At 36.2% G+C, this 21,223-nt stretch overlaps 1 protein-coding gene across 1 annotated transcript in view; it reads right to left on the reverse strand.

The window, feature by feature from the left end:
- Positions 1-21,223, reverse strand: part of LOC139978724 (protein Wnt-4-like) — a 55,169-nt gene that overhangs the window by 20,035 nt on the left and 13,911 nt on the right. The window contains exon 3 of the mRNA XM_071989180.1: positions 8,931-9,199. Coding sequence (XP_071845281.1) covers positions 8,931-9,199 — 269 coding nt within the window. The remainder of the gene's footprint in view (positions 1-8,930; positions 9,200-21,223) is intronic.

Raw genomic sequence — 21,223 nt, forward strand, 5'->3', positions numbered from 1 at the left:
TGTTATTTACCGATTTCTATACGTTTTACGATTACATTGGAACGAAAATGACAGCGCCCTCTAAAAGGATCTGACATCCCTTTTTAAGCGAGAGTTTCCTAAGCTTTATGAATTTACTCAAAAATACACACCTATATCATATAACATATAGAGAGGTGATGGTTGGGTTTGTCCCTCCTTTATGGAATACTTTAAAAGTTGTATGTATTTTTTTTCTATATATTTTAGATCCTCCTGCAAGCAGGAACTTGCGAAGAAGCTATCATTGGCTTATCAAAGCCGCAAGCTGACCGAAGTCAGTCTCTTACATTCATATTTAAAGTCCATGATTATGAATTGTCAATTGTCAATAACTCTGTAACTGGACGACATACATTTATCTTCGAGTGACTCGAACCGGGGACCTTATGATTGGAAGGCACCGGCGTTAACCACTGAGCTAACACTCCACAAAAAGTGTTCAAATTCATCAGACTTTGGATTGACATGATGCATATATGTAATACTGTAAGAAATCTATTTTGTGTAGTCTGCATGTAGAACCTACTCAATATTTTTGACCACATGGTGGACCTAAAAGATTCAGGGGGGTAAATTCACATACACTTTATACACCCAAGAGGGCCATTTGAAATGACCAATTTGTTTTAAAAATGGGCCAAAGTTCCTTTTACCTAAGAATTCCCCTAGCAGAAAGGAGGTTTGGAACAGACCATTCTCTTCCTAATATCCCATTAGATAATGATCTTGTCAGTAATCTGGTATTTATAGCAAATAAATCAAGGAAATGTCTAACTTGATTTCTTTGATTATGATTCTATCATAATTTCCCATGGTAGGTCCAGATGAGGGCACCTACAGTGGTGCTTCATGTGATATTGACTATCTAAGTTTGATGTAGGATATATGTACACAGTCTACCAATCTCAATAGGCAAGGTTTTGCTGTAGATTGCCAACTTTGATGACAATTGGCAGTTGTTTGCATTATAAGTGAAATGGAATGAACAAGTAGCATTGGTGTTTCCTTCTATATGAGAACTCTTTCTTGTTTTGCATATTTTGACAAATCTTTAAAACTGAATATTTTCAGTATAGTCTGACCCTATACATGCATCTGGTCAGCATTCAATATATCTTTTGGGAAGATCTAGGAGATATGTCCTTGTGCACATGCATGCTTCTTATGGATGAGTCATTAAGATGAATCAAACCTTGGACATTCAGGCTTGAAAAACACTATGAGAAAAAAGAACTGACCACAGTTATATCTATATAGACAATGATGTAATATGGGTTTGTAGATTAAGTGTGATTAACACCAACTTGCGGATAAAGCAGATCTTGTAAATGTTTCATACGCTTTCAATATCTGCATTAGGAAGCTACGACTAGCTTTATCTTCTATAGACACATGTCACATTAGATACTTCATACTTCTCATGACCAATTTCAATACTTTCTTCAAAATTTAGAATATAACAGAAGTTTAATCATTAATAGTTTATGATACATTCTAACATTACGCCTAAAATAAAGTCAAGCTCCGTTAGACGTTCTCTCCACCCACTTGATGAGCGCAGGCTATTTTACACTATAGTCATCTCAATATGATTGCCACCCATGTGACCACAAAGTCTAAATCTCCTACAAATTAAACCTCTAGCCCACCTGTCCGTTCACTTCAGGAGAAGACATCACACTCGAGTCAATTAACATATCAGGTGTGAGAATTAAATGTGAAGAGATTAAAAAAACAGTTGTACATTTTCGTCACACAAACTATATACTTTAATAATGACATTTACAGCATTAAATGGGTATGTTTAGGTTTACTCTAGCAAGAATAAGATTGGGTCCATTTGAGTGGATTCCAAATCAGCAGCTGTTGAACTCCCTTCTGTCTCTGGTATAATTACAGCTGCATCAGCCCACAGTGCATGATGGGTATATCTTTGTGAAATATATCTTTTGCTACTGTAACTGGGTCATAATATTTGATGTACTCCAACATACCTTCCATGTTTTACAATAAGCGGCCATTTAAAACTGATGTACTGGACCCATGGAAGTACTACCATGCTTGCCCTTATTGTAAAATATAAACAGTATCAACATATTAAGCTAGGAATAACAAGGATGGTAAAAAGTAAAAACATGATAACCTATTAGGTGATATTTCATTTACTTGGTTCATGCCTAAAAATTCAGGTTATCTACTGGCAATATGCCAGTGGATTTTGTTGACAGTAGAAAAAAAACAGTTGTTTTTGTGGGTTTTTTTTGCCAGTAGACATGATAACATGATAAGTTATGTAACAATTGTAGTCTAAACAGCTGCATGATTTCTGAACCTAACATAAACCCAGTATTACTCAAGTGCTCATTATCAACATATATATTATTGGGCTGCTTCTATAAGCCTGTATAGTAACTGACCTGTGCTGTAAATCAGGACACTGTGGAAACCTGAATTTTGCCAGTAAATGTTTTAAGGATTTGCACTTTTTATCAAGGAGTTGAAATTGGGAAATCCAAGGCCTGTTGTTTATAAACATACCTTTGTTGTTATGCATGACAAAATATTAATAATTCTTAGATGTAACTTTATGTATTTAAATCAATTTTGGGGAAGGCTTTTACACCAGTGATGAGTCACCAGTTTACAGTGTCAACCAAACGAAGGTAAAGACATTGTTAATTCATTTGTATGGCAAAAATTGTTTTCACACTGGTAATAGTTCTAAGGTAAATAATCATGTATGTAAAGAATTACTAGTAACAAGCCACATCTTTGTAAACTAAGCCAATTTATCACCACAAATATCCCTTACTCAGGTCTACCCAGTGTGATAAAGTTTACTTTACGAGCTCCATGGAGGAAAACTTCACAAATGTACATATTGTTCTTTCGTTACGGTGGAGATGTTTCGACTCGTTAATGCCGTACTCTCGAAAGAAACCAATTAAGCCATATTTGGGATTTCACATTCACCCTGCCCTGACTGATGTACTCTCTCCCTGGCATTATGATATATTAATGATGATGTTGTTATTACAGTTTATGAATATGACAAATCTTTACTACTTGGATTTGTGGCAGCCCAAGCCCCTTTATCTAATTCCTAGGACAACATTTCATCATGTCATATATATTCATACCCACAAATCTCTTGTCCAGCTGCATACCCGACAGATATCATTAACCATTCCTTCTTGTTTTGATTAATGGTAATTGCATCCCAGCAAACATTTCACACCTTCAAAATTAAATCCCCCTTTAAGTCACTACCCAGGGAACAACAAAAACTCTCCCAGGGGAGTAGCAAATCCCAGTCTTACTGAACCAATAAACATGGTGACTTTCCTCTCTCTCTGGGTGTAGTGCGGAGGACGGTTTGTACTATGGAGGTTTAATTCTTTAGCCTCGCTTGGAGTCCCAATAGAAGGACACAAACTATACATGACCTCGTGTACTATGTGAAAGAAGGAGCAGAATTGGAATGTCAATATCCTTTTAAGAAAGAAACATCAAGGCAGCCAAATTTCAACTTGGGTTTCAAGGAATAGATATATCACATGATATGCACAGTTCATAATTCTGATGTGAGGGTGTTATTGTCATTCCAAACATCAAGACCACCAACACTGCTTAAAAGATGACATTTATGAACCAACTTTTATTTTCACATGTTGAACAAGTGTTGCCACCTCTATCAGCCTGCGTCCTATTTCTGTACCACTTTTAATTCTTGAGAAATGACCCTTGAAACAGCTGAGGTTCAACACTTAAAGTGACTGGACTATGTAGTCTAATATAAACACTATTCAGGCATATAGGTCAGCTCTTAGGATGCAATACAAAACTCAGTTGGAAAACATGTTGTGTCACTGTTGATTATTATTTATCAGTTTCCTTCATTACATCATTATAGATTTTGCTGGATATGGCATGCCTATATTTAAACCATTAATAAACCAGAAATTGTTTTAAGCATATGAACTTTGCAAAAGTTCACAATGCTGAAGAAAATGCATGACAAAGATATTTTAAGTATTTCTGAACCCAATTCAAATTTTAAGGTACGAACTCAGATGACGGAAGAAAGTAATTAAAGTAAACCGCAGCATAAAATTAACTGAAATTTATTACACACTCTGGAAACTTTACCTTTTGACTCACGTAATTGCTCATCTTTTTAAGATCTATTACCTTATTGCTTCATCTTTTTAAGATCTATTACCTTATTCTTGGTAAAACAAACCTCAATTTTCCGCTACAACACCTAGCCTGAGTTTTTATTTGGTTTAAATGGTTGATCTTCAGGGAATACCTAGGATAACACATGTCACAAGTAATTGCAAGTTTGAAGGAAGCATTTGTGGCCAAATTAATTTTCTAGCAGTAATTTTCCCCCTTAATAATGCTGTTTCAGAGATTAACAGTTAAAATAAGGTTTTATGCACAAAGAGACCTCAACATTCCAATATAATTTTGTCGTAACTACACAATTTCTTTTGATGTTCAAACCGTCTTACTGATGGTACTCATTGATTGGTTAGCAGTGTGCTGTTATTATTCCCCTGATCATTAACTGACCAGAGACAACCTAACCATTTAATTTGAGGTCTCCAAAATAAAACATAGACTACAATGATAACACACAGAAGATAAATTTCTGGGTGGAAATTGCCAACTGATTCAATGGTTACCCCCCCCCCCTCCTTCTTTATCTCAGTAAATGTGCCAACTCCTAAATATACCGATAACAAGAGTGAAGAACCAGGAACAAATTAAGGCAGCTCTTTGGGGGGGGGGGTAGAAATTGCCAACTGATTGAATGGACCCCCCAACCTCCCCCCTTCCTTCTTTATCTCAGTAAATGTGCCAACTCCTAAATACACCTATAACAAGAGTGAAGAACCAGGAAAGAATTAAGGGAGCTCTTTGCATCAGGTCAAAACCTAACATTAGTCTTAATAATGTTATAGCTGAGCAAACTAATTAAGCCACTTTTCATCAATGTTATCACTGAGTGAAGGTTAACAAGTGAATTTTGATTTGATTATAAAGATTCCCTCCACCGAGACACTTGTTTTTTATTTTATGTCAGTTTGAATTGCAGGAAACAAATGCAAGGTATCAACTTTTACTTCATTATCTTAAAGTTTACTGGTCAAGCTTTTGTAATTGGATTTTAGTAACAAATAACATCAATATTTATATTTATCAATATGAAGTCAAAAAGTTTGTAAAAGAAGAAAAAAACCACTGTTGGTGACACATAGATTTTGATTGGCTTTTGCAGGCATGCTCCTTCTCCATTAAAAGTAGTTTCTGTTCTGCTTGTAAATTTTTCTGTGACTCTTGGCAAAACAGAATGGGACTTTGTGAGACTGCCTCTACTTAGCTGTAAATCTGGCCCTACTCCCAAGAGATATTGGGACTGACCCCTAGCAAACATGACACTATTTTCAAGTCTGCTTTGAAACTGGGGCATTAAATAAATGGTTTTGTGACTCACTGCCATGAACTTCTGTACTTAACCAGTTTGCTTTATTTGAAGATTTAACTTAAACATATTTTCTTGCTGATTATGCTGCTGGTGATAGATTCATAAAGTTATCATTTAGGACATCTCTTCTTCATAAAACATAATTTCAGATTATTATATTTAATGAATAATTGATCAAAGGAGGACCCCCCTCCTTCCCCCACCCTCCCCGCCGTGATCTTCTCCTTCCCACAACCTCATTATAATTGTCTCATTGCTCCAACTTCACCATTAAATATGAAAGACAATATTAAACAACAGTCACTATGGAGTCTATTTACATCATACATCCTAGCCTTCTAATAAAATGAATGTATTCACTTTGAAGGAATCAAGTGATGCATAGAACTTGTTTGAAGAGATTTTATGGTTCCTTAAGTAGTAAATCATTTTAAAGAAGTTGTGTAGGGTGTGTTCTAGTTATTGTTTGTTTTAAGATGGTTATTTACTACCTAATTTTTGTTAGATAACAAATCCTGGAATCTTTATGAATTTTATTGTCTGGTCTCTTTTCTTTCATGTTTACTTTAAATGGGAAATATTGTCTGGATCTTCAGAAGCAAGAACACATCTAGGTTAATAGCTGCCATATATGTCTCTATCGATGATGGTAAAAACACTGTAATTATAGAAGTGTTAGCCATGTGTGCTCTGTTTCGCTTAATTAGACCAATAATTGAATTTGACGTAAGGTACTTCGCAGGTTACCAATTATGACAATGTGCTAGGTTGAAGTAGAACTAGAGAGTCACAGATCTGTGAATGAGGGGCTGAAATGTTTCAAGGCAAACTCTTTACTTGATTGAATTTTATTGTCTTTGCATGGCTTTTTATTAATGATTTCTATTGGGATTAATTTCTCTCTCTCTCATCGTTTTTATTTTGCAGAAGATAGCTGCCATTGTTTCAATAATTACTTGCAGGTACTTTCCGTTGCATGCATTTATATATACTTCTACTTGCTCGTCCTATGAAGAGAGCCACATTGAACATAATTGTGTGAGTGAAATTCAATCTAATTGCATCAGCAATAGATATCCACTTTGTTGACAGTAGCTTGGTCAATTTGACTGTGTATTCTGAAGATACAAGTCAAAAGACACTGCTTACAGGAACTGTCAAAACACAGCCGTGTCCATTCATATATGAACATCAGGGGCCAACAATCTACCTAAAGCATCACTTATCACCATTAACTCTCTCCTCAGGATTATCGAATAAATCAAGCTCAAAATTAAATACAAATTGTAAAGAAAATACAACCTATAGGAGAGAATGAAATGTTACATATGAAGGAAGGACTCACAAAATCAACAAAACATCAAAACACATCAGTGACCTTTAAGGAGAAGGTATAAATAAGTAGGCCTGTAATGAAGAGGATAAATCTCATAATCTTGTGAATTCCTTCGCTATTTAATCTCTTTTGATAAATTAGGTTTGACAGTCTGATGTTTGGTTACAGCATTCAGTCCGACAAGGTTAATGCTTATCCAAAGTGATAGTAGACTTACAGTATTCCCATAAAAATTGACTCTAACAAAACCAAACTTTTTAATCTTTAGAACACCAGAAAGTTTTGCCTTGACTGTAAAATTCTAAGTAGAACAACTGAAGAAGGTAGTTCTCTTTTATACTCTGGCATGATTTAGACTTGATCCTTTTCTCCTTTTAAGTAAACAGTTTTTCATTACACAAAAAAAAAAAAAAAATCCAAACAGTTTGAAAGCGAGATTGCTGTATTATTCATTCGTTCTTTTGTGATCTTTCCTAATTCAAAGTGACCTGTTAACAATGCTCCCTTTGGCCACGAAGGCTATGGGCCTTTGTATTCTGAGAATACAGCAATTACTATCACCAAGCTCTCTATTCACTATCACGCTGTGTGTGGTAGCCTATCCCATACCTTTCTCATTTTGAAGTACATTAATTTCAATTATAAGTGGCACTATAATCTCTAAGTTTATCAGAAGTTTAAGTAACAGGACCTTCCAACAAACTATAATAGGTCACTTTGCACTCTTTTATTTGATTGTAAACTATTTGAGAGTACAGCTGACTGCTAAAGTGAACCACTCTCAGTAACTGTGGCATGACAACTTGCAAAAATAAAATTACCCCAGTTAGTAAGTAGGGCAAAATTACCCTTCATTTATGCTAACTACCCCTGACCAATTGCTCATCAGATCAACTCAATGTTCTTCAAAATACAGGAGCTTCCTAGCTCCACCAATTAAAAACAATAACAATGACTATAATACAGCACCTATTGAAGGTTACAATTGCTTCCACTATTTAGCGTAGCAACACGGCTGGCAGTCACTGTGGGCTGTATTGTTGATGTAGTGTATAGGCCTAACTTACCTTCGGTAGGCTATATTTGTAACAAACTGCTTCAACAAGGCTGTATTTAATTGGAGGTAATTGAATCAAGTACAGGCTTGTAGGCTGCTCGTACAAAATCCTCAGTAAACATTACTCATCCTTTTTATACCGCCTCAACCCCTCCTCATCAGCACCCAAACGGTAGGAATATAACGAATTGGGGATAACTTGCATACACTGTTACTGTAACAATTTTTAACTTCTGCACATGCTGTGTGCTATCTCGAGGCCACGTCTACGTCTGTTCAATGGTTCTTTTTATTTATCATACAAGGAATATCATATCTACTGATGAAAGCAAACAATTGACACTGTTACACAAGTAACCATATCACCAATGAATTTGTCTATTCCAATGTTTCAATTTCTAAATCAAGGACTCAAGGAGCTGTCATGTCGTAAATTTGTGATGTCATACTCATAGTGGTGGTAACAAGAAACTGTTTAGTGTGGTTTTGTTTCAATATTTCCCTCGAAGTTAAATGTTAACGGTGTTGACACCAAAACCAATGCAATCATTATGCGACATGTTAACAACGTCAATATTTAGATTCAGCATGTGCAAATTCCATCTCCATCACGAAAAATAAACATTTTTATAAATCAAGAAAACCATAGGAAAAACAAAGCACGTGTGACTCGATGATGTCATATTTAGACTTGTTCAAGTCTTTGCGTTGTGTATTGTGAATGAACATTAAAACCTTTTATATCTTCTAGTTTGAATAAGACTATATTCTCAACTGATTGGGGAAGTTGTTTCATGACATTTGTCTCTGCCACATAGACCAATGTTGATGGTAGGGTTTGTGTCTCCTTCCTAAAACATTACATTACAATCATTCATCGGCGACGACGACTAGTAATAATTTAAAGCGGTAGAATTAGCGAGAGAATAACTCTGGAAAATCACAAAAAAATGTTATGCATGCATATGCTATAAAATGGCGGCAATATTAATCATCTTTAATGCAATGCATGAAACACTTACGTGTTCGTAATCTGTTACTTCCAAAGACTGCGGTGATATTTGACAGTGGGCAGTTCCATCTTTTGTGTCTGAAGTGATATCTGCATTCCTGAATTCCTTCTATGGCGCCCTCTTTTACACTTGGAACTAAATTAGGATGAAGTTCACAAAGTCTGTGTTGTCTTTTATTAAACCATAAGTGTTCTCGACAGTATCTACCAACGTCCAGGATTGGCGGCCTCGGTGTGAACAATTCTTGATCTTCCACAACTTTAAACAAAGCCAATAACCTGCGTTTAGAAAGAGACAAAAAAAAGAAGACATTTTTAAAAACGAAGAATCACATAGTTCACACGTCAAGTGACAAGATAAACTTGTGAAATGATATCAATTTTAGCCTCTGAAGAAGATCCTGCTAGGATCGAAACGTCATGCCAACTTACTTTTACACGAAATAATATCAAGACAGACTGTCATCTATGCGTGTTGAGTTGATAACACTTGAAGTAGAAACGAGCGTTACAATTACTATTAACCAAAATATGTCACATGTGTCTATTATTAATATCTGCAAGCGTCACATAGAAATATTTGTCGGAGAAACGGGCCAGACGGACTCCCAAAGGCTCACACTATATCACCTACAGATTACCGGTAATGTCCATGATGTAGTCCGGTAGGGTGCTCCACTTACCTAAGGCCTTTAGGATCCGCGTACCTTGTTAGTGACAGAATGTCGGCCGATTTTTTTTTTTTTTTTTTTTTGTGGTCGTTTTCGCCGGACAAATTGAAAATCTTTTGCTGGCCGGATATGGCCTACGCGAGGGCGGGTTGGTCTACCGGTTTGCGCCGCCAATTGATGTGACGAAGGCGCAACTCTCTTATTGGTCGTGAAAGGATGCTAGTTTCATTGAGCGGCAAATACCCGGATGCATGGTATCAAGGCCCTCGCACTGTGTGGATGAGTTGGATCCGGTAGTCATTTTGTCAAAAATGAATTTATCTATATACTTTTCCTTCATTATTTCAAAGAAATCTCGAAAGTTAAAGGGACTATAATTAATGGATTAAAGTATCGATTCAACATTAACAACATAAAATGACATGATTGCAACAAACGCTGTTATTTGCATATGAACATAATTGTTAGGCTACATAGATTTGAAATATGGCGGCAAAATCTGTCATGATTTGTATACGTTCAATATTGTGTGACGTATTAAGGTCTATGTATAACTGTATACAGGATCCGTGTATATCAGTTCAGTGTGTGCTTGTCATAACATGTGATATCTCTATTCTGTACCGTCCAGGTATTGCCAACAGGTACGTTAAAGGGATGGTCGAAAATAACACTGTGTACCGTATTCAACACGTAATTGAATAAGTTGATACTACACTTTCCATCATGACTGTCTATAACAAACTGCGCACAAGCGTGCTATCGCATCCTTCTCAATGGGACTAATGTGTGAGACAAGTAGGCCCTTAGCTGGGGGGGGGGGTGTAAATGAGAAAAGAGTGTCCTTGAAAGTCACGTGTGTTTAGATGCAGATATACATAAATCCCGCTCTCTTGAGCTGGTCTATATACCTTTAAACTAGACACATTCTTCGATGACACATGTCACGCCAGGTCAAAACCCGTGGGTTTTAGTGGCAACGATCGCAGGGCATACTAGTATTTAGCTAAGATTTACATAAGGAACTTAAACCTGCTACGGATTAACTCCACAAATAAAACACGAGCGGATGGGCAGAAACCTTATCTTTTAGAGGCTTTTAAAGAAAATAGCGCTAAAACACTGACAGATGTAATTGGTTGCAAGTGAGAAAACTTTCTGCCCATTCTTACGCAAATGCCCGAGGAGAATTATGAAATTTAATCGCAAGGTCTGGAATCCATATTTTTTACAGGAAAACTATACAGGGACTGAGGGGTTGTCAAAAGAGATGAACCAGGCAGTTATAATAACTACAACATAGTATAGCGTAATGGTCAGCATATGCCACTGATATGATGAATGAATATGCTAATATACGCATGTAGTATGCATTCGCAGCAGACTGTTTTCAGCTAAGACTGGTTATAGTACAGGTCATAACATGTGCAGGTCAATAAAATAATGCAGTTTCGGCCTGCCATGAAGTAAAGAATATGGAAGAGGCATATACGAGGCATATAACCAATGAATTGACATTGATAAATAAAGTAGCCGGGTTTATATAGATAGACTTAATATAAGAATTAGTAGGAAATCAAGTAACGAATACCTGATAAAATACATAGATAATTTGAAGGTGTAGGACTACAATAAACCGCATTTCGCCGCGAAGGCCTGTATACGTATTTGATTTTATATTCTTGTAAAACTCAAGACCTCAGGTTCCCGGTTCGTAAGAAACTCGGGAGGCCAAATATTCCCGACCTGTATAAGAGTATCGATATTTGATCGTTTTGGCTGTACGGTACTTCAAAACAAAATGTAAAACACTAACGCATGTAACAAGAGCGGCATGATCAACCATGACTATATACGCAAATCCGTTGTGATTGCGTGTACATCCAATATAATAAGAATGAATTTAACAGTTGCATGTAATTTTTTTGTTTTATTTACAAATCTTTCAGATTTTTATAACCTCATTTCATCGTTCCTTCTTCTATTTTGGAAATTTGTGGGTTAAATTATAATAAGAAATAAAATATTTTTACGAACTTTTTTGTTCATTGTTTAATAGGAGGCTGGAACCAGCAGGGTATCGCAAATTCCACTATAAAATACCTTTCTTTTTTTTACCCCTTGGAAAAAGCAGCGACCCCTTAACAATTCTTGCCCATAATTTTGCAGTTTCCTTAAAAAAAAAACCGCTCTCCAGCGAAACACACTTTGACACGAAGGTCTCCGTTACGCCGAGAGAAGTGACAAAAAGATTGATGGGTGACATTTGAGGCAGACATTCTATTTATGTTCTCGTATAGGGTCATCTTGCGTGACCCTGTAAGGACCCTTGATGCACACATTCCCTCACTCCAAATAACAAGTGTTTTTGTTAGTTTAGAGCTACAATCAATGATCAGATAAGTACAGACACCCGTGGTCTATAGCAGTAATTATTTTCACAGAATTCTTTATGATTACACATGTATGTTCTTATCAGTACACAATACACAATGTAGCCTATATCGTATACAAACTGACGAGTATACATTTTACTGAGCGTGAGTAAGCATATACGGACTGTAAGGGAGGGTTTGGGATATGGATCGCCTACTTGGGGCTCTATATAGAAAAACCAGGTCGGGCCCATGGAAACAATTTTTGTCGCAGGGTCCCCTTCATTTCTTTCCATTCCTAATTTTTCTGTCATTTTTCTTTGAGTCGGGTGAGTATATTATGAAGAAATGAAAATATACGCAATTTTTTAACTCATATTTTCCCCAGGCCCTCTTTATATTTCCCGGACCGAATATTGACCCGGACCCCAGGGACGTAGACCCTGATTACCCCCACCCCCTCTCCACCCCTCCCCGTCAGGCTTGGGAACACGTTTAACATTTCTAATTTGTTTGATCGCGAACTCAAAGGGGAGGTTAACTCCTATCTTATTGGTTTGATTTATGGGATTTTAATATAACAAATTTAACGCAAACGGGGCAAATACCTGGAAAATATAACGATGTTTTTCTGGATATTTCATCTGTTCAAAAGAAGCTGAATATTATAGATATATATCGAAAGGTGAATAACACATCTTATTACCATTTTTTTTTTTTTTTGACTTGTAATTTATATTTATTTCGTTTCGAATTTAAAGTGATTTCTTTTCGGAATCAAAAGTCATTACGCCGCAGATTGACCTAGTAAAATATTGTTCAAATACTATATCAATACTGACAGAATTGCCGTGAAAGAAAAAGTCTCAAACACTTCTGGGAGGGTGGTTAAATGTTGGTACTGCCATCATAAATATCTAGAAAAGAACAGGTGTTTAACCTTACACCTTCGCTTACTTACTTGAGTTTAATAAGATGCGCCCTTCCTTCAAGATCAACTATAGCTTTTGTAGAGAAATCGAAATAATAAACCTTTCTCTGTCCTATTGATCATTAAATCGATGATGACGCAGCTCAGGATGATCGGGGGAGACCTTGACCCTCTATGCTTCCCTGGTCAGTTCTACTAGTTTGCTATAGACACGGGGTTTGGATTTTTTTTTAAAGTAACTCGTTTTTTCCGCGACAATTTCATTAGGCCCTCTGAACTTATTATTTGTATGATATCGGTGCACGTAGCCTTTTATATTCAAATTTCCTTAGATTAATATATGGTATGTTACCCCTGCTATACTATCATATTGTTGATCGAACGGATCTGCCTATGGCTTTGTTAATTGTCTTAATATTTAAAAAAATATATATTTTGAACTTGAAATTATAACACAAATTGTGTGACGTTCTATAACTTGAAATAATATTAACGTATTCTAATACTGTTTGCTTTCATATGTTATGGTTTGTGCGCGCGTATATGACCGCATCCTGTCTGAAAAAGAAAACATTGCGCACCACACCGCACATATTGCGCACCGCACATATTGCGCACCGCAACTCTGCGACGTGTCGCATGCGGCGTAATTCTGCGCGACGACGCGTTTCTCTACTTTCTCGACTTGAAAGGAGTTGAATAATGCTTTATCTATTTGCAAGGAGAGCCCTTTAAAGTAGGTAACGCTCTGAACCCCCCAACGTCATATCGATACGTTTACATGCACCCCGGGGAGCACTTCGTGCACAATACGACTCCGATGGTCAAATGTTGGTATATGACCAATCGTTTAGCCACTAGAGGTCAATCTTTTAACTCTTTCTTTTTAAATTTATTTCATTATTTCCCAAGTTCAAAACGTGTCGGAATGTGAAAAGCTTTCTCTTATTAAGACCGTTTGTTCCGTAATTGTAATTTCGATGTTTCTCTTTCATTGTAAGCTATTCTCTTTCTTTGGTAGGCGTTTCTGTCCTGGGTATTCTTTCATGTGGCACTTGGGTGGGGTGGGCATTGGGGTGGGGGTGGGCATGAAGCAAGAACGTCGACATATAGATATTTCGTGAGTTGCTAAAAGCGCCTATATGATATGATAAACCTCATAGTAATCAACCTCCAAGTCAACAAGACAAAACATATCTCGTTTTATATAGAAAGTAATATTTGTGTACGGGATTTACATAACTATTATATTTTATATTTATATCGTATATTTATATCGTATATTTATATATATATATATACCAGTTTCGAACCTCTGGACATACAATCAGCGTCCATAGCCTAGTGGTTAGGGTGTCCGCGTACAGAACGGAAGGCCCGTGGTTCGAATCCCGGTGGAGGCTGAAAGTTTTTTCACTGTTCTTGATTTTCCAACTCATTACGATTTTCATTTATATATATATATGTTTATATAAATTATATATTATATATTATATTTTTAAATATATTTTTAAATATATTTTGTATATTATATTCATATATATTTAATATGAAATGTATATTTATACGAAAAGAACCATATATAAGACATAACTATAACAAATCAGCCTTTTGGGAACTTAATATCTGCAAAAACATAGTATAGGCCAACACCGTCTTCACGTTTTAGTATGTGTCTACAAAGACAAACAAGAGCGGACTCCCACCGTGTAGATATCGACAATTGCGCCATCATAAATCTGAAATAAACCATCGCATTAGCTATAACCACTGGATTCATTCTCACCTTATTTGCTTCGGTTTTTAACCTATGATGGTTTGCGGAACTTGGCTTTGATATAGCATAATGTTTGTTATCCGTGCTTGTGTTGGGTTCCCGGTCGTTAAATACGGTAGTGTTTGTATTAATACCCGCCGAGGTGGTTTCCCAACCAACCGCTGACGTACAGAGTTTTTTGACCGTTGAACGTATATAATTTTTTTTAGCCACGCTTTTTAAAGATTCACCAGGAAGTAGGAGATTATATTCTTCAAAACAAAAATCACGATTTCCGTGTTCTAAAAATGATGAAGTTTCATATTTAGCGTAATTGACTATATATATTTATATAAGCTCCACGTCCACTATTGTACATCATAAACATAATTCAAGGTGACAGATATTGAAACAGTGTATTTTATCGACTTTAAGCTTATATAGCGTTCGCTCAAAACGTTTATAATATTTGCAATAATATTTACATAAATACAGAGCGAACTGGGGTACAAATTACTCATAGCTAGTACAGAAACTACTGGTGCCACATGTTACCGTGTTACGAACACAAAGTAGTAATTACTGATGCACGTTTGTTGGGACATGAACAGTAGTAAAATGTGTTACAGGTGGCACCGGTAGTTACTGTACTAGCAATGTGTTTGAAGTAAAGGAGGTACGGTACCGCTTGATTCCAGTTCACCACTTCTCTTTAAATTACGCCAATTCGTCATGCCGAGAACAAAAGAAACGCCATGTTCGGGTATATCCATAGGCCTGCTATGAACCGACCAGACACGACTTCATTTTATAATCGCGTATTATTGAACTCGCACTCAATGGTTGGTACAGCAACTACTGTTCATGTCCCACAGCCGTGCATCAGTAAGTACTGCTTTGTGTTCGTAACACGGTAACATGTGTTACAGGATATGAACAGTAGTTACTGTACCAGCTATGAGTATCGGGTGCTAAGTTAAACTGTATACCTGGCAATGTATACTTGAAATCCCCTTGTTACATTAAACACAACAAAGTTTTTTTTAATACAATTATAGAAAGATTTTTTATTAAATAAATGAGTGACGGCTACATAGCTCAAGTTGCAAGGTATGATGCACAGGACAGGTCACGGCCCTTACTCTGAGGTCACTGGTTCGAAATTTCGTTGTAGCCGAAATTTTCTTAGCTCACTATTTCAAGACGATTTTATTTAATAATATTTACTGATTAGGTCAAAGTGTATCGTTCACTAAGTATACTTGAAATCTATGGAGCTCACAAGCCGTTCTACTATACTTAAAGCAGCATATTAATTTGCATAAAAGGTCACGTGTAAACGTGGTGAATATGCCGTGGTATAAGGAAACGACAGTCGTCAGGAAGCAGACGATTGTTGCTCCTAAATTCTGCAAAAAATTTCTAACAAATTCACGACTTCCGTATCAGAAAGTATTATAAAAGCTCAGGTTTGTGTAATAATCATACGCATAAGCATAAGGCTATTTTACCAAATAATGTAATTCATTAGCTTTGGGGAACCTCTCTCCATGATGCATAACATGCCGCGGTATATGGCGAGACGATCTGTAGAACCTGAAATCATGACGTCATCGCCTAGATACGGTGATTCAACCAATGACAATATGCGTAACTACAGAACCGAAGTTTTCTAAAAGTATTATATTCTAACTTTCGCAATGACAAGCTCTTTCATCCGGGTCCCAATTGAAGAAAAAAAAATAGCGAAAAACATTTTTCAATGCGACCTTCTCAATACCTGCCGGATATGCTGTCCTTGAATTTAACCATGCATGACCTTCAAACCTTCAATGTCACTTGTCGGAAATATTTATTTTGCACTTCTTATTAGGAAGTCCTTTCACATAGCCTTGAAACTTTTTGAATGCATGGGTTTAATATAATATGCGTGTGTAAAACTCACCCTTTTGCAGTCTAAGATCATATGAACCCTTTCAACCCATCTAATTGGTGGCTGCCAATCGTAACAACCCCTCAGAGGATTATCCATACCCCGACACCCCAAGCGAATTAATACGACATGCGCACGCGACAAAGATCTCAAGACCCAGATCTCTACAACTGGGTTTCTCGGTCAAGGAGAACGGCACATTGGAACATTATGAATAAAAACACGAAGAATTCGATATAAGGTGAGTATATCAATAAATAGCGCTTCTTAACTCAGTCAAATGATGTTTAAAATGATATTTTGTTGCCCCTCAGGGCAGTGTTACCTATTTGCGTGTCTCACCTTTGGCTACCCTGGCCCAGTTCTGACATATTCTAGGAGGTTTTCCGTCCGTTATTGGAGGTAGATGACGCGAGCTATTACAACCGGCGGTGTCTCGTAAACTTATGTTTAATTTATGGGAGATAAATGTTCAAAAAGTTGCGTGTTTTTATGTGTTTTTTTTTATAGGTTATATTTCAAAAAGAGGAGAGTAACATGAAAGAGCAAATCCACAAATTCTACGAGATTTGAATTGTTTTGTTTTACTATCTAAAAACAACAAATAAATCCTTTTTAATGAGTGTATAATCATAGCGTTCAAATTGGTGGTTTCCTAAAGTGTACTTACCGTGAAAGAGCTTTTTCTAAGACTTCTCTTTTTAGGTGGCTAGATATTATTCCAGGGGGAGGAGGGGGGGTGGGTGGGCCGGCATGACCTATATTCTTAAAACAAAATAAAACAGACTACTTAATGGGGGAGGGGACTGGCAGACTTGGGGGGTGGGGGCTATAGTTGTTTTTTTATAAAGTCCATTATACCACCCCATCCTCACTTGATAATATATTTATGGATTATTGCGAAATTTAAATTCAAGGAAAACTATAGAATTGGTTGGTCATTCTTATGTTCGATAAGTTTATGAAACCCTCCAACTATAGTAGTGTGGTGTACAAGTGCATTAAAATGACCATGACTTACTATTATAGGCCTATGTCTCGAAAATCCTTGTTTTCTTTTCTTCTTAGACAACATCTCTTGTTCTTTGCTTCCTGATTCGTCAGGAATCTGATAATGTTCAGCCCTGTTTCCCCGATTCTTCAGGAATCTGATAAATGTTGAGCCATGTTTCATGATTCTTCAGGAATCTGATAATGTTGAGCCCTGATCCAACATAAACAAGCCTGCAGGAAAGCAGTCCAATATATATTGTCGTACCTCGCGGCATACTGTATTTTGGTGTAACACATTCAGATTCTGGGGGTCATGGGTCAACTTACACAATCCAAACCTAACCTTACACGGTAGTACATTCCTCTACTAAGTATGTTTTTGTTAATCTTCCAAATTTCGCGCCACTGAGACTAAGTGTCTTCATGTTCATTCCGGTTTGAATTTGAACGAACAGAAAACAAAAGTAGAAGATATTAGATATAATAATAAAATAATAGAAATTAGATATAATAAACTGGTTACATCCACTTTTAGATGTCTGTTCATCAGATTGTAAAGAAAAAGGACTATAAGAACGGTGCGTTTGTGAAACTATATAGTAGGGCCAAAAAATTATTGCATAACCGGTATAGGTAAAAAGCGAAACAATATCTGCTACATTGACATCAATGTACAATGCTGTCATTTCAACAAATATAGGCTATATTTAAGAGAAATCGCAAGGTCGGCGCGGTGTCATATGTGACGTCACAAACTGAAACTGATCACAGTAAGAAAATTATACTATAGTCAGCAATTCTGAAATGTGTTGTATGAATTTCGAAATCGTCTCCGTATATATAGCGATATACATTGACCTTTGTATATACACCGTGTGTTACAAAGGCTTCATATATACACAAATCAACATACAGGAAACTGGGGTCCCTTTTCATAGCGAATTCTTCTGATAACAGTATTATTAAATGTTCTATCTTTCTTTAGTTTTATCTATCGTCCATGGAATGGCATGTAGTCTATTCTGTTGTATACCGTCAAACTAACACACATATAGACATAACATTATCTGTCCCTGTCATCGATTCGCCTATACCTCGAGTATAGTGTTAGGCCTAGTATTATCTTCCCCCCCCCCCCCCCCTGTCAACGAAATGAATTGTTTCTACATCTTGTTGCTCTTGTTTATGAATAACTTTCTCACTTGTAGAAGGAAACGTGTCACGATAACGAATACAGCCAAAGATTTACTGACATGTATCAGAATCTAGGTGTAAATCTCCCAGCAGTATGTTTTGTCGATATAGCTGTATGTACTCTGTACAACAAACTTTCACACGGTAGGCGGTGCATGCAGTAGACCATTTTTGCGTGGATTAATTTGGGATTTTTGGATAGAGAGAGAGAGAGAGCCCATGGAATATTTGTAAAGGTCACCGTCATTTTGGTAGCGGACATTGCACCGAAATGGGAAAGAAGACGGTTCGTTGAATTCATGGCCAAGGCCGTGTATTCATGCTGTACCTTAAATTAATCCCAGAGTTACCTAAATCGTGTCCTCCGGGATAAAACATGAGAGGCTAGCTGGGAGCGACGTGAAAGTTTGATAATTAGATATGCATCGCTTTAGGGAGATACTTGCAGTAGTATACAAGCGTTTATTTAAAAAAAATAACTTCATGTATGAACAGAATAAAATCTGGCGCCTTATTCATTTTGCTTTTTCTCCAGTATTCGTTTTCTCTGGAAGTGGAGAATTTCAAAAATGGTTGTTCATAACGATTTTGACAGTTCAATCATGGTACGTGTGTAGTATTTGTATAGGATGTGGTCATGATTATTTACACCTTCCTACACGTGTTGGTGAAATGGTCTCTCATAAATAATAAAAAGAAAATAAAAAAAAAATAAACTCTTCGGTCCTTTGGAGGCCTTTAATTTAATGTTATATACTCAGTTTGACGGATAACAATAATCTTCGAGGATTAAGCTAGGCCTTAATAGGGGATATATATTCCTATATATATATATATGATATGTATATATATATATATATATAAATGAAAATCGTAATGAGTTGGAAAATCAAGAACAGTGAAAAAACTTTCAGCCTCCACCGGGATTCGAACCACGGGCCTTCCGCTCTGTACGCGGACACTCTAACCACTAGGCTATGGACGCTGATTGTATGTCCAGAGGTTCGAAACCGGTAAGGAAGCTCGCAATTCCACTGTAGGCGTTTGTCACCTGTATCGAACAATACTAGTTCTGTTTTTGGTGACATATTTTGCCTTACTCTAGAGATCAAACATGATGCTGACCAACTCGAAATCATTTGTGATTCCTAAAGCCGGATCTCGAAAGAGATACATATATATATATATATATATATATATATATATATATATATATATATATATATATATATATATATATATATATACATATATATATATATATATATATATATATATATATATATATATATATATATATATATATATATATATATATATGCATAAACTGCTTTATGACTGTAAGAAATTCATATCTAATCAATTTTCTTCAGTGTTCGTTCTTATCAATAAGAGTAACTGAACTTGACGCATGTATACCTCTCATCTAATAACAATGTTTCTTTTCACTGTTCGGAGATTGTAACGGTTTCATGTGTCTCTATACTACGTCAGCAGCAGGAGTCGCTGCTTACTATACTGGCACTTGGACAGTTTCATACAAAAACACTCCATATGAAGTGTTTACCTTATTATGACAATGTCTTGACCCCTCCGATACAGTTCACTGAAAAGTTAGTGTGAGGTCGGCTAACTGTAAGCAGATTAGTAACAAAACACATTGACACTTCTAAAAGGAAGAAGACCGCCTCATCCACCAACAAAAAAATAAATAAAGAAGAAGATGATGAAGAAGGAAAAAAAAAAACTTTTAGGGAAAGTGACACGCTAACTTTCTTCAGGTTTTTGTACCAAATTTCTTAACGTCGCTCGTTAGCGATTAATCAAGATTTAACGGATAGTTGACAAGGATTATCAAACAAACCCAGGATTTCCCGTACAAGATGAATTGATCGACTGTTACAGGCGCATTCAGAATTTCAACAAAATTGCGCAACATTATTATATAGAATAATTTGAGGGGGTACTTGGTTAGATTCCCAACTATTTATTGCTCGATGCTATTCGATACTCGACAATGTACAGTTCACTATAGCTTATTTGTCAAACTTTTAATTCCAATCATGACGAAATATTGAAACACAGATTTGCTGTTGCATATTTGTTAAAACTAAATCTTACTTTTTATTTAACATCGAGCAGATTGATTGCATTACCGTAATCAAAAATTAAATTTATTTCATGCCTTCGATTAATTGCAATCTAAGTATTGGATTAAAAACACTGACAAGTTTGGTCAAAATGCATTTGTAGTCGCTTGAAATATATCACGTGATTGTACGTTTCATACTCTGTTTATAATAATTATTATTATTAACGCCGCATGGTTACCATGTATGGTTCGTTTCGTTCCAAATTTCCAACCTTAACTTATAGTTAATACCGCTCCTGTCGTAAATAATATACAACAAGCAAATATCATAGCCTATAAGTATTTTTCGTTTCAGGGA

Source organism: Apostichopus japonicus, chromosome 13 (assembly GCF_037975245.1).
Source record: "Apostichopus japonicus isolate 1M-3 chromosome 13, ASM3797524v1, whole genome shotgun sequence".
Lineage (NCBI taxonomy): Eukaryota > Metazoa > Echinodermata > Holothuroidea > Aspidochirotida > Stichopodidae > Apostichopus > Apostichopus japonicus.